We start from the raw sequence: 14,469 nt of genomic DNA, 5'->3' as shown, positions 1-14,469 counted from the left end.
CCTCCTGTGTGATACTAGTTGTATAAGCTAGATTCGATTCTCCTTTAACTTTAGGGTTCTTCTCGAGACCCTATAGGCTAATGACTTGAAGAATTCATTGGGATTGTGAAGCCAGACCGATACTACTTTCCTGTAGTTGTATGATCTGATCTTGTTGATTCTATTGTGTTGAGTATAATCGTAACGACTGGATTGAGATTTTTATCTCCGATAGGCAAGATATAAAAGTAGTCACAAACATCTTCGTCTCATCGTTTGTGATTCCAAAGTATCTTATTTCGTCGCTCCGATTAAGATTATTGTGAGGTAATTGATAATACTAGGATGTTCTTCGGGAATATAAGCCCGGGTTATCAATTGGTTCCTGTTCACCTTGATTTATCAAAAGACAGAATAAAACATGTAGGTATTTCTGTGGGAGACAGATTTATCTATTATCGTAGACTTTTCTGTGTGATACAAATTTGTTTATTAAAGTCTTCGACTTTGGGTCGTAGCTACTCTTAGTTGTGGGTGAGATCAGCTAAGAGAATCAAGTGCGTAGTCCCGCTGGGATCGGAGATGTAAGGAGCGCAACTGTACCTTGGATCAGTGTGAGATTGATTGGGGTTCAACTACAGTCCAGACTGAAGTTAGTTTGTAGTAGGTTAGTGTCTGTAGCGGCTTAATACAGTGTGTGTTCAATCTGGACTAGGTCCCGGGGTTTTTCTTCATTTGCGGTTTCCTCGTTAACAAAATTCTGGTGTCTATGTTATTTCTTTTCCGCATTATATTTTGTTATATAATTGAAATATCACAGGTTGTGTGTTAAGATCAATCAATTAGAATATCTAACCTTTGGATGTTGATTTACATTGATTGACACTTGAACATTGGTCTTTGGTACCGTTCAAGTTATTTCACATAACAATCAGGCTCACGGATTTTTATCTGTTCGATTTGTTGATTACATTGTGAAATAGAGATATTAGAACTCTTTGATATACTTTATTAAGATTGAGTCTAGTTGATTCTCTTGAAAGTATACTGGAGTTAGTTCATATAGATTGCTAATCGAAATATTGGGTGTGGTTGTTGTACTCCCGCTTTTTCAATTGGTATCGGAGCAGGCAAACACGTTTAAAGACCTTACAAGTCTGTGTTTGTAGCGATCTGACTCTATGGAAAGTAGTGCTATCTCAATAAATACACCAGCAGATCCAGGGATTTCAGAATTCTCTTCCATGACTGATTTAATAAAATCTGTAGAAGAAATTCTGTCTATACTTCCTCCAGGTTTAAAATCCCTTGAAGTGTTCTCAGGGCTTGAAAAGGAACTAGAAAGCTAATCTCTTGATGTTGAGGTATACCTCCAGAAAGAACAATAATCTCTTGATAGGCTAAATCTAGTTATGATGAATAATGTTCATGTTCATGTTGAGGTTGATATTGATTTAATAATCAGTCAGAGCCATGCTCCTCCTATGTGTAATCAAATTGGTTGTAACATACTGAACGAATTACAAGAGGAGTTTAAATCTCAGTCTTTTGACTGCATCACCTCAAAGCATGAATCGATTCATTACTCAATCCCTAATACTTCCCATCAAGATAGTAGTATTGTCTTCTTTTATGAAGAAGCTAGGACGTCTCTTTTTATCAAAAGAGTTTCCCTTCGCGGTACTAAAAACTGTCTGCAGAAACTGTTTTTTATAAGTTGGAAAACAAGAAATCAGAAATACAAATCTTTTTGGGTGCTCTTGAAGTTCTTTGATAAACTTATAAAAACAGTTCCTTGGGTGTTTCTCAACACTACAAGATGTAAGAGTTGCTGGAAAGAAACTCCCTCTTGGTGCCATGGTGATCAAGACATTGTTCACCTTAGCACAACTTGATTGTGTTGGAAGTGCACCCTCACCAAGAAATGCCATGTTATGTATACGGTGAGGGAAGCATAAGAACTGGGGCACACATATTATGTTGGGTATGATTTTAAATGTTTGATAACATTGTAGGATTCGATCGGATTCTTAAAAAAGGTATCTCTCTAAGCTTGATCAAGTTTTGTGATGATCTATGTATCTTGTGTATCGTTCATGGTTACCTAACTTGATTTGTGCTTAAGGTTCTTACATGTTCCGACTTGAAAATAATAGTTCGGGATGTTTGGACTACATGGTACACATACCAGGTATGCATAACATCATTTAAAATCAAAATCCAGGGGTTTAAGTACGCATACCCATTTGCATAATGCTCCAGGATACGAAAATTCGTTTGCAAACCCGTATGCATACTTGACGTCAATATTCGGTAAATTTGTTTTGGCCGTAACTTCTTCGTCTGAAATCGGAATGACCTCATTATTTTTGCGTACTCTTCCTCTTTGAATTATCTCCAAAATGGTGATGAGAAATCCTAAATTTGGAGGAGTTGAGGTTGATTTTTGTCCCGTATCTTGTTTTTGAGTGTTTTTATCCGATTCGTCGTACTTGTTCCACTTCTCTTGGACTTGGGCACTTGGATTACTGGAGTAATACTCTTATAAGCTCATTTGTAGCTTTTACAAGAATGTTGTTGGTAAATCACAAAGAAGGAAGTTCAAGAATTGTCAGTAGTACACATTACTATGAGATTCTTGAATGTTCACAATCATTTTATGTGAACTATGGTTCATGGTGTTTAATGATTTTGTATGTTCTTCTTTGTTAATAAAATCTTTTTATATGCCTTTGGTAGCTATTCTTGGTGTAAATCTGGGCGAAAAAGATTGATTCTACCCTCTGATGACAAATCATCTTATATGTGCATTACGAGTTTGTCCTGATGCCTAGGAAACTTCTTATGAGAATCTATTCTTGTTTTTGAGAAGGATTACTAGAGTTTGGAATAGCCATTATTGTGATTACACATAGCTATGTCTAACGTTTTCATATTCATGTTTTTAAGTTTATTTGTTTAAATTCTAAAAAAAAAATTGTTTGGAAGATGATATTTTTGCAGTATTAATCTTTATGGTTTTATATATTGCAATTTGTTATGGGATATATGTGTTTGCGTCCGTGAACTGTGATTGTCACATACCTTGTCACAAGTTAAGTCTTTCATATGTCGATATGCATGTATTGATAAAAAAATGAATGAACTTTTGACGATACAAAAGTTAAGCCTATTATGTCATTTATTGATGGAAGATAGGTTAAAATCTTGTGGTGACAAAGATTATGTCTATTATGTGTCATTGTGCGAATAGTGATGGAAAATAGAATGAATCCTTGTATATTCTGCAGTATTGATCTTCCCTGATCCATATTTTATGTATATACTGTGTGGCTCTGTAAGTTCTCTTATGTTGAGCATTTCCGATTAGATTAATCATGGGTTCTCTTGTGGTTAATTTAATTGAGTATTATTTGGATTCAAATTCATATTCGTATGCGATTTGTTATGTCCAAAGAAATCCTTCTTTTCTTTTGAAATTAAGGTCGCTCTTGTTGTTCTTTCGGGAATGACATATTATGAGGGAGAGTTCTTAATTGAACTTGTGCTTAATTACCAAATCTTTGTGGAGAGTGCGGCTGTGGAATATTATAGGAGTTATCTTGTATCTTTATGAACTCCTCTATTGTAACACCCCGATTTTCGGGCACGGATCCCATGCCTGAAAACCCGAAGTGCCACTTGAATACCATAGTGAAAGCCCGGCTACTAAGCCCAAGCATGTTAAGTAATTCTTTTGTACTTATTTAATTTATGTTAAATCGGATTTTCTATTGCAACAGAATACTTAGAAAGTTATTATGGAAAAATCTAACCGTTTACTTAACCTAATTTTAAAGCCACCAGAAACGAAACACATTTTGGTTCTCAAATAAAAAATATTAACACCGTTCAAGTCTTAAGATTTAATTAATAAGTAATGATTGCAACACTAAATTATAAAACTAAAAACAAACTAAGGTAGATTCCTAAAATTTTACAGGGTTCATACAAGTTCCAAAATTCGTGATATTTATATGGATTAATAAAAACTATAAATAATATTATTCATAAATTTTATAGAATTTATAAATGAAGTCTAATAGACTAAGATCACAGTCAAACTCGTAGTTGACCAGCACTATAGAAAAATAAAACTATGACACTCTGTTTTATAAAAATTATATATAAATCGTACACAACTCAATATTGGAAGAGGATTGCCATTTTGGAACGATAAAAGATAAAGGTTGACTTTCTTATAAGACACTAAGGTCTAAAAATCAGAGGACCATACTCTTAAAATGGGATATGTACAAGACATTTACAACTGTCAATTATTTTCTAGATTTAACATGGATACAAATAATTATTACAAAAATATCTATACAACTCAAAAAATTCTAAAATTTTACCAAATGTACCTTAAGATGTTTTACATTTATTAAAAAAAGAATCATATCAAAACCTATTGGTAATTGAAAATGATAAACAGTCAATTCAATATATTTACAACATTAAAACTAAAATTAATTACATCTTACAATAAAATTTGACACATAAACAACAACTAAAATATCCATAATTATTCTTATTAAAGACCCGACATAATTAAATTGGCCACCGTAATTTTAATTCCATATTATGTTATCATCACATGTGCTGAACCGTCAAACGGCTGCTTACGTACCCAAAAGGATCAAGCACGATCGTAGTTCATCAAACAATAATTTACGCATAAACTGGTCAAACAAATAAATTCACTGTTACCTGAGAAGTTTGTACAAACAATTAAATGACGCTCGCCCTCTGGGAGTCAGCTCACACTCCGGGAGCCCGTTTAATAATAAACAGAAAAATAATCCGCTCGCCCCTGGGAGCCTTTTAAAATAAACACACAAAAATCCGCTCGCCCCAGGGAGCCCCACATGAGTTTAGCAATCATACAAGAGGCAACCATCAACTCCTAATGAACCCTATGTGGTTTAGGGAAAAACAACCATCCCAAAAATATCTCGTACCCTGTCAACCAGGAATATTTAGGGATTGCTGCCCACGGACCCTCGACCTACATTCATAATCATGTTCATAGCAATACGTTGCAATCAATTCATATCAATAATATACCAACATATATTCACCACATATCATCATGATAATTAAATTATACAAATACAAATAGAAAAAAATCAATTCATTTTTGTGCTGCACTTACCTCAAATCGCAATTCAAAACAACACTGTGGAGTACCGATCTAATAAATCATATGGTATTTCCACAAACCACATCACTGAAACTCTAAGAAATAGCTTTCTTCCAAGTCGCCTAGGAACCACTAACCCATTTTCTCCACCACCGATATTCAATTAATTGTTCACCATCGTTCACAACCGGAATAAAAGGATCGAAGATAAAAAGGAACTGCCTTCTTTTCTTATTCCTGTATTTTTTATACGCACACTAACCCTAAAGCAAAATACCAAGCACTGACTTTTATTCTCCTTTTCATTTTCTTAACTGACCGACCAATGAAACTTAGATATTTATAGTCAAACTGATTATAAAACCCTAAAATAGCTATCAACTAATGGTGTCGCGACATTTGGCACTGAAATCCATAATCCTAAGCTAACTGTGTTGCAAACTCGGTCAACTATATACGTGTACAAACAAAATACAAACCACATTCACAATAAGAATTTTTCATGAATTATTAGCCTATCAAATAACGACAAAAATAAATAAAATATATACATATTTTATTTATTTAATGTAAAAGGAAAAAAATAAAAATATGCACATATTTTCAGCCTATTTAATGTATTTGCCCCCATACTAAATCAAAAATACATCTCCAAGGGGCGGGGGCTTTTTGCACACCAAATCATGCATTGTCACGGGAAGGGGTAAAACCCAGCGCACACCAAATCAAAAATACATGGCCACAGGGATGGACAAAACCCTACGCACACCAAATCAATAATACATCGCCCCGGGACGGGACAAAGCCCTGCGCAAACCAAATTAAAAAAAATATGCCTGATGCGTAGCACGGGCACAAATCTAGTTGTTAACTAATTGCATCTTATCAAAACTAGACAATATTTCTCGTGAATGAACTTTTGGTAGCTAATTAAACTCTTTTTTTTAATTAAATGTTAAAAAATATGCTTAAATATCCAAAGTGTCCATAATAAGAAAGAAATCATAATAAAAATAAATTATATGCATACCAAAAATAAAACAATGATATAGCATGATCATAAAATCAGTCAACACATAATTAGCTTTCAAATTTTCTTTCTTAAGTTCGCTAGCACACAAATTTATTAAGTTACCTAAACTATAAAAATCTTTCTATTTCCATTTCTTCTACACGGTCAATGTTATCGTAACCGGCAATCAAATCAAATTATGTATATTCTTCCTAAAACAATAATCTAAAAATATTTAATTAGCACATGCACAAAAAAAGAATCAATTTAATCTTCTTCAAAAAAATATTGAAATTCAACCCAAGCAAACGAACTAAATTTACTTTTATTTTATTTTAGAAAGTTGGAAAATGACAAAAAGAATTTTCCCGAAAATTATCAAAATACCCTTTGAGCTAATTACAAAAATGCCCTTGAAATTTGGACGGATATTACATCTATGAAAGCATTTAGCTTTGGCTTTATGATTGCATCTAAACAAGTTGATATGTGCTTTCTTTTGGTCATGAAATGTCGTTTTTGGAAATTTCATTAGGATCCCGTTTTCATACCTTTGCCAATTTTATTGACAAAAAGGGGGAGAATTAATATGTAGTTCTCACTACAAATACATATGGTTTTCGGATCATTGTGTAAGGGAGAGTGGTTTCCATGTGAGATGGAGTATTGACTAAGGGGGAGTGATACGTATCACCATAGTGTTGTTGTTGAAGTTGTGATACAATTGAACTTTGACGTTGTGTAATAATACTATGACACTGTATAACAATGATTGAGAATATTTGTTTTCTCATTGTATAGCTACGGATTTTCAACAACGATGATGCTGAACTTACAACCTTTGGGATCATTGGAGTACTTGGAAGTGACGAAGATTCCGAGTAATGTTGAAGATTAGGCATGTGGAATAGGAGCTATAAAAGTTTATTAATTTATTTTTGTATTCCATATGTATTGATAGTTTTGTCACTAAAATTGACAAAGGGGGAGATTGTTAGAGCACTGCTCGGTCGAAATCGCATGCGTCGCTATCTCAAGCATGTTTGTCAATGTTAGTGATCAAAACTATAAGTCTTGATTTCTAGTCTACTATAGTTAAGTCTCGGACTAGCATAGAAAGTGTAGTTGAGCTCAAGAACTCCATGGAGATCATCATACAAGACGAAGAACTACTCAAGGAACTAGTGGAACTTCATTGACTAAAAGGTATGTGGAGACTTGAACTTATCTTTCACTCAAAAGTCTATCTACTCTATCTCCTATCTTGAGACAAAAGTCGTTTTGATCTATAGACTTTGATTATACACATTTTCTATTTTGAGCCGAGTTTATCTCGCTTATCTATTTCTCGAAATATGTGTTGGTAAGCTTTCGCTTTGGCCAATTTCATCTTTACCTAGTGACGAAAGTCATGTTATGTTTCAATCACTTTGAAAATGGCTTTGACGAAAAATGGTTTGTGAATAACAACTATATAAAGTCTTCTAAGAATGTTTCAATGATTGAAATGAGAGTTTAGATTATATAACCATTGTTGGATATAAGCATTGTGTGGCAACACATATATGTATAAGTCCTTATTCCTTGAACCAAAGTATGGGTACTTTCTTGATCAGGAAAACCAGAACAAGAGTTGTGAACTCAGTCTGCGAACTGGCGGAGGTTCTCATCCCAAGAATATCTGCTGGAGTTTGTGAACTCCTTTCGGGAACTTAAGTCCACGGACTAAGTCCGCGTACTTGAGTTGGTTATATCTAAAAACGATTGTTTGTGAACTTATATTTATATTAACTAAGGAATGCAAATTGCAAATAGTGGCTACAAAGTTCATGAATCGATTCGAGTGAATCAAATCGTTTTTGCTTCGATTTTGTCTTGTATAGTTATATAAGATTTATGCAAGTGAAAAACTCTCTAACTAGTTCATTTGAGTCATTTGAACTAGTTATGGTGAAGAAGAATATGGTTGATATGAAAGTGCTCATATGGCTAACCATTTGGTTAACTATTGTTGAACCAACAAATGTACATGTTTGGGTATGGTTAGACAAACCTAAAATCTTGCATTTCATTTGTGTGTAACAAGCTAAGTTTTTGATCCAACGGTTGAAAGATATTAGCTTGAATCTAATCAGGTTTTCATCTAACGGTGAATATTTAATGCTTTGTTACTAAGCTAACATTGATTGCAAACCCTGATTTGAAAGACTATATAAGGCAGAACTCTAGCAACTGGGAAACCTAATCCCCACACCTCTTATGTGATACTAGTTGTATAATCTAGATTTGATTCACCTTTAACCTTAGGGTTCTTCTCGAGACCCTGTAGGTTAACGACTTGAAGACTTCATTGGGATTGTGAAGCTAGACCGATACTACTTTCTTGTAGTTGTATGATCTGATCTTGTTGATTCTATCGTGTTGAGTACAATCGTAACGATTGGCTTGAGATTGTTATCTCTGATAGGCAATATATAAAAGTAGTCACAAACATCTTCGTCTCATCGTTTGTGATTACACAGTATATTCTTTCGTCGTGTCGATTAAGATTATTGTGAGGTGATTGATAATACCAGGCTGTTCTTCGGGAATATAAGTCCGGGTTATCAATTGGTTCATGTTCACCTTGATTTATCAAAAGACTGAACAAAACTTGTAGGTATTATTGTGGGAGATAGATTTATCTATTATCGTAGACTTTTCTGTGTGATACAAATTTGTTTATTAAAGTCTTCGACTTTGGATCGTAGCAACTCTTAGTTGTGGGTGAGATCAACTAAGGGAATCAAGTGCATAGTATCCTGTTGGGATCGGAGATGTAAGGAGCGCAAATGTACCTTGGATCAATGTGAGATTGATTGGGGTTCAACTACAATCCAGACCGAAGTTAGTTTGTAGTAGGCTAGTGTCTGTAGCGGCTTAATACAGTGTGTGTTGAATCTGGACTAGGTCCCGGGGTTTTTATGCATTTGCGGTTTCCTCGTTAACAAAATTCTGGTGTCTGTGTTATTTCTTTTCCGCATTATATTTTGTTATATAATTGAAATATCACAAGTTGTGTGTTAAGATCAATCAATTAGAATATCCAACCTTTGGTTGTTGATTTACATTGATTGACACTTGAACATTGGTCTTTGGTACCGTTCAAGTTATTTCACATAATAATTAGGCTCACGGATTTCTATCTGTTCGATTTGCTGATTACATTGTGAAATAGAGATATTATAACTATTTTATATATTCTATTAAGATTAAGTCTAGTTGATTCTCTTGAAAGTATATTGGAGTTAGTCCATACAGATTTCTAATCGAAATATTGGGTGTGGTTGTTGTACCTCCGTTTTTTCACTTAGTAGACTAGAAATCAAGAAATAGTTTCGATCATCTAACATTGACAACAAGCTTGAGATAACAAAACTTGTAGGTTAAACCGAGCATTGCTCTAACACTTAGATGTTCTGGGCCACACACGCACTACATTAATGTATTTAACGAGTATATAGCCATGGTCAACATGGCCGAATAATTTCTGAAAATTTCATCGCGAAGGGGATAGATCAAGTTGTGGCTAAGCATTAGAGACTCAGACAAGATCTGGCAATGTTCTCAATGGCTAAATATTTTAAATTGAATGGGAGTTTGATTGCTTACAAGCTTATGTCTTCCGTATTTCTAGGGGTGAGATGGATTTATAATTTTACCATACACGTTGTATTATAGGTAATAGAGCTAATACGAACTTATTATTTGAGAATTGGTGTATAAACTTATACATTGCAAAAAGGCTTGGTATATCTTCTTTATAGAGGAATGATTTTACATTAAAGGTTAGTGATTTAAATATCAATGGGTCCTGGGGTGCATGTTGTAATGCTAGCAGTTGGAATTGATGTTACCGACTTGCTAGTCATTGTTGGTGAGGAAGACTTCAAAATCTGATATCTTGACCAGAAGAGTAATTTTCAGTTAAATCCACGAAGTCTGCATTGAGAACCACATATGATGAAAGTTCTACGGCTAAGATTTTCTGGAGATCAATGGTTCATCCTACATTGGTTGTACATCATTAGAAGATTTGGAAGGGCGATTGTTGTGCAACACAATATCTAATGATAAAGAAGTTAAATAAGGAGATGCCAACTCGATGTTGCATATGTAAAAAGACAGTGAATCACTGCATCATATTATTTGCCATTGCAGATTTTTTAAGAGGATTTGGGCATGGGATGCAAGGATTCTTGATATGCATCCGACTTTAGACCTAGTAGTTTCTTATAAAGCTGCAACTAGGAAAAGTCGAATTGTTAGAGCATAGCTCGGTTGAACGCACCAAGATTGGTATGTCAAGTTTGATTGTCATATTTTAGTATCAAAACTCATCTAGAGTCGCTTGATTAAATACTAGAGTCAACTTCGTTTAGGTTAGACTAGAAAGTATACGAATGTTGAGAAATACAAGTATTACTCTGAATATCTGAAGAATGAGAAGAAGTAACGAACTACAACGACGAAATCATCCTTCCACTTAAGGTTAGTAATATTTACTTGAATTTGTTTCATTCCTAACGTATCTGAAAAAGCGTGGGTCTAACAACCACACCCAATATTTCGCTCGGCAATCTGTATGGACAACTCCAATACAATTCCAAGAGAATCAACTAGACAGTCAGACTCAATCACGGAAAAGTATCCAAGAGTTATATCTCAATTTCTTAATTTAATCATCAAATCAAACATATATAATCCGCGAGCCTGATTATTATGAGAAACAACTTGAACGATACCAAAGACCAATGTTCAAGTGTCAAGCAATTTCAATCAACAACAACCAAAGGTTGGATTACCAATTGATTGAACCAATGTAGTCAATATCGCCCGATATATCAGGGAAATATAGGATATCGGCCTTGGAGCGGTAGGATAAGCCTTGTATCGGCGATAATATCATTCGATATTAGACGAAACGATATTTCCTCCGATAATCCGGTATCGGTTCCTCTAGTAGTTTTAGGTAAAGAATAAGGGAATTTTAGGTTTTTCGTGGAAGGGAAGGGATAAATCCCTAAACTCGATCCAAAGTTTAGTTCTTCGGCCGAAAAAAACAGTGAACTGAAGTGAAAGAAAAAGATATTGTGTTCTTCATCAGTTCTTCTTCTCAATCATGTGCTTCTTCTCAATCTCATCAATGAGAATCTCAATTTAAAGAAGGAACTTTTGATTACATCTAAATTTCTGAGACCGTTGGATTACAGAAGGTTAGGGTTTTGAATCTTTTGATAATTAATTACTCCCTTTGTTTGCTTTGATTATGATTTTTTTGTGTGATTAATGGTTGTTTTGGTATGGGTAACATGTCTTTCTATACAGGCAGTGTGTAGGGTTTAGTTTGATGTCTCTCTTAATACAAAAATTTGGGTTCTTTCCTATACATGCAGTTTGTAGGGTTTACTTGTTCAGAATTTCCCATCAAATTGTAAAATCTCATCAATTTGTTTCGAAAAACTATAACAAATGCCATCAATTTGTATTTTACTTAAATCATAACATAGTTTGTATATTATCAGGGAAGCATAACAAATTTGAAAAAAGTTGAAATGTGTGAATAACCATAACATAGTTACTGATTCAAATTTTGTTTTTTTGTTTTAGGTTTTGATTATGGATTCTTCTAATGCATCCAATGCAAACACCACAAACTCTACATGTGGTTCATTTCCTTCTTCTACGCAAACTAGAGACCCAGCATGGGAATGGGGTGAACGCCAAGACCCAGAAAATCATAATATAATTACTTGTTTGTTATGTCACAAAGTAATCCGTGGCGGTTGAATTACAAGGCTTAAGCATCATCTCATAGGGAAGTCAGGGATTACTACATCATGTCCGAATGCAACCGTTGCGATTATTAACAAAATTAAACAGGAGTTTGCTGTAAAGAGGACCAAAAAAGCTCATAAGGCTACAATTGACTTAGCATATCAGCGTGCAAGCAATTCAGATGAAGGCTCTGATGCTGATACAGATGTTGAGGAGCAAGAAGTTGAAACTGATAGCAATGTGGGCAGTGGTAGTGGTAGTGCTAGTCAACTACTTGTTCAGAATCAGACAAAGAGAAAGAGAATAAGCCAAAGTAATACAAGAGGCCCTATTGATTTATTTATGAGGACGAACCACCAGAAAACTCAGAAAGCCACTGCTGAAAGAAACTGTGCGGCGAAAGAGAAGTTACTGAAGACGGCATGGAAATGCATATCAGCTTGGATGACTGAGAATTCAATAGCATTTAATACCATTCGTTGCCTAAGTTTCCAACAAATGATCTTTGCAATTGGTGATTATGGGAAAGCTATGTCTCCCCCATATTACCATCAGATTCGTACCAATCTTTTCAAGGAACAATTAGAAGAAATTAAGAAGTTTGTTGATACATTTAGGGAACATTGGAAAAGGTTTGGATGTTCTATCATGTCATATGGTTGGACGGATGGGAAAAAACGATATCTTATTAACTTTTTGGTGAATTATCCTAAAGGTTCAGTTTTTTTGAAGTCTGTCGATGCCTCAAATAGAACCCTTGTAAAGGAGGTAATTAATGATGTTGGTGCAGAAAATATAGTTCATTTCATTACAGATAATGGTTCAAACTTCAAAAAGGAAGGGAAGGATTTACAGCTGGAATACCCACATATGTTTTGGACTCCTTGTGGTGCTCATTATGTTCAGTTGATGCTAGAAGAACTTGGTGCCAAGCTTCCACGAATCAAGACAACCATCATTCTAGGTAAGAGACTGGTTACATATTTTATGCTCATTTTCAAGTATTGAGCTTAATGAGGGAGTTGACTAAAGCAGACTGACATAGGTCTACAAAAACTAGATTTGCCACTCAATACTACACACTAGAGAGTATTCAAAAGTATAAAACTCCTCTGCAAATGGTGTTTGTGAATGATAGGTGGGTAAAAACTAGGTTTGCAAGAGAAACTGTTGGAGTAAATGCACTTAAGATTGATACAAATAGTAAATTTTGGGAAGATGTTGATTACTCTTGTAGGGTGCTAAAGCCTTTAGTTAAGGTAGTAAGTTTAGAGGATATAAAACGCAAACCTACAATGCCTTATTTTTATGAGGCAATGAGAATAGCAAGGGATCAACTTGAGAAGAATCTCAGTGAAGATAATGATACTTGGGATACAGTTAAGGCTGTTTTTGATAAAATATGGAAGAATAACTTTAATCATCCGCTACATTGTGCCGCTTATTATTTAAATCCTTCCATATTCCATAAGATTCCATCTCATTTGATGGATAATGATCCAAAGTACATAGAAATCGAAAGGGGACTTCATAAAGCTATGAAAAGGCTTATAACCAATGAAGATGAACTTGAGCTAGAAACAACTGAATTGAGACGATATAGTGATGCTTATGGGATTCTGGGAACTCCTGTATGCAAAAAAGAAGAGACAAAGATCAACCTCGTAAGTTTTCTTGTTCTGTAAGTTTAAAGTTTGATTATGTTTTTGTTATATAGGTTTGTATTGATTAACTACTTTGTTCGTGTTTATGACAGATGATTGGTGGATTACATATGGAGGAATCGTTGTTCCAAACCTGCAAAAGTTTGCAATCAGGGTATTGAGTCTTACTTCTTCTGCTTCCCCATGTGAGCGAAACTGGAGCACATTTCAGTAACAAACACTAGATTGTTTCCACATTTACTTGTTCTGTTTTCACAGTCGCTAGGTCAATGTATATTGTTGTCTTCTTATCACAACAAACAACAATGCATGAAACAATTAGTATACCTATTTATTTTTCGTATTTCAGTTGCACTCTAAGAAGCGGAATCGCATAAAACAACAGAAATTCAATGATAGTGTCTTTATCCAATATAACAAGAAATTGCAGCGTCGTTATAAAGAAATTTCAGAATATAACGATGATGAGACAGCTCATGATCCTATTTTTCTTGATGAGCGTGATGAAAATGATGAATGGTTGGATCCACATAACTTGGAAGACTTGGCTGTAGAAGGTGATAATGTAACTCTGGATGATTTGCAAGATATTCTTGGTGAAGAAAGTCAGCCAGTTGGTAGTAAAGGTGCATGTAGCTCTCGAAGTAAGAATACTTACCTAACGTACTTTGAGTATGATGGATATGATACTGATCAATTGATGTTAGACACTGATTATGGAGTACTTGATGGAGCTGATGGAGTTACTGAAGATGATGATATCTATAATGACTCGTATGATTTTGAATAAGATTGTAATATCCTTGTTTAATTAC

At 34.5% G+C, this 14,469-nt stretch overlaps 1 protein-coding gene across 1 annotated transcript; it reads left to right on the top strand.

Annotated features, from left to right (window-relative positions):
* The first annotated feature begins 10,019 nt into the window (after positions 1-10,019).
* Positions 10,020-14,444, top strand: LOC113350646. Its single transcript, XM_026594780.1, has 5 exons — positions 10,020-10,085; positions 11,823-11,984; positions 12,096-12,991; positions 13,129-13,654; positions 14,004-14,444. Exons 1-5 carry the CDS (start codon positions 10,020-10,022, stop codon positions 14,442-14,444), a joined length of 2,091 nt encoding a protein of 696 aa, XP_026450565.1.
* The last annotated feature ends 25 nt before the right edge of the window (positions 14,445-14,469 follow it).

This window comes from Papaver somniferum, chromosome 2 (assembly GCF_003573695.1).
Source record: "Papaver somniferum cultivar HN1 chromosome 2, ASM357369v1, whole genome shotgun sequence".
NCBI classification, from domain to species: domain Eukaryota; kingdom Viridiplantae; phylum Streptophyta; class Magnoliopsida; order Ranunculales; family Papaveraceae; genus Papaver; species Papaver somniferum.
This window is presented reverse-complemented; position numbering and strand designations above follow the sequence as displayed.

Bases quoted from the DNA above. Each gene is read 5' to 3' on its own strand.
- LOC113350646 (XM_026594780.1), top strand. From the start codon at position 10,020: ATGGGTCCTGGGGTGCATGTTGTAATGCTAGCAGTTGGAATTGATGTT. The intron at 10,086-11,822 runs GTTGGTGAGGAA...TTTTTGTTTTAG, and splicing joins TTACCGACTTGCTAGTCATT to GTTTTGATTATGGATTCTTC. The intron at 13,655-14,003 runs GTAAGTTTTCTT...TTCGTATTTCAG, and splicing joins AAGAGACAAAGATCAACCTC to TTGCACTCTAAGAAGCGGAA.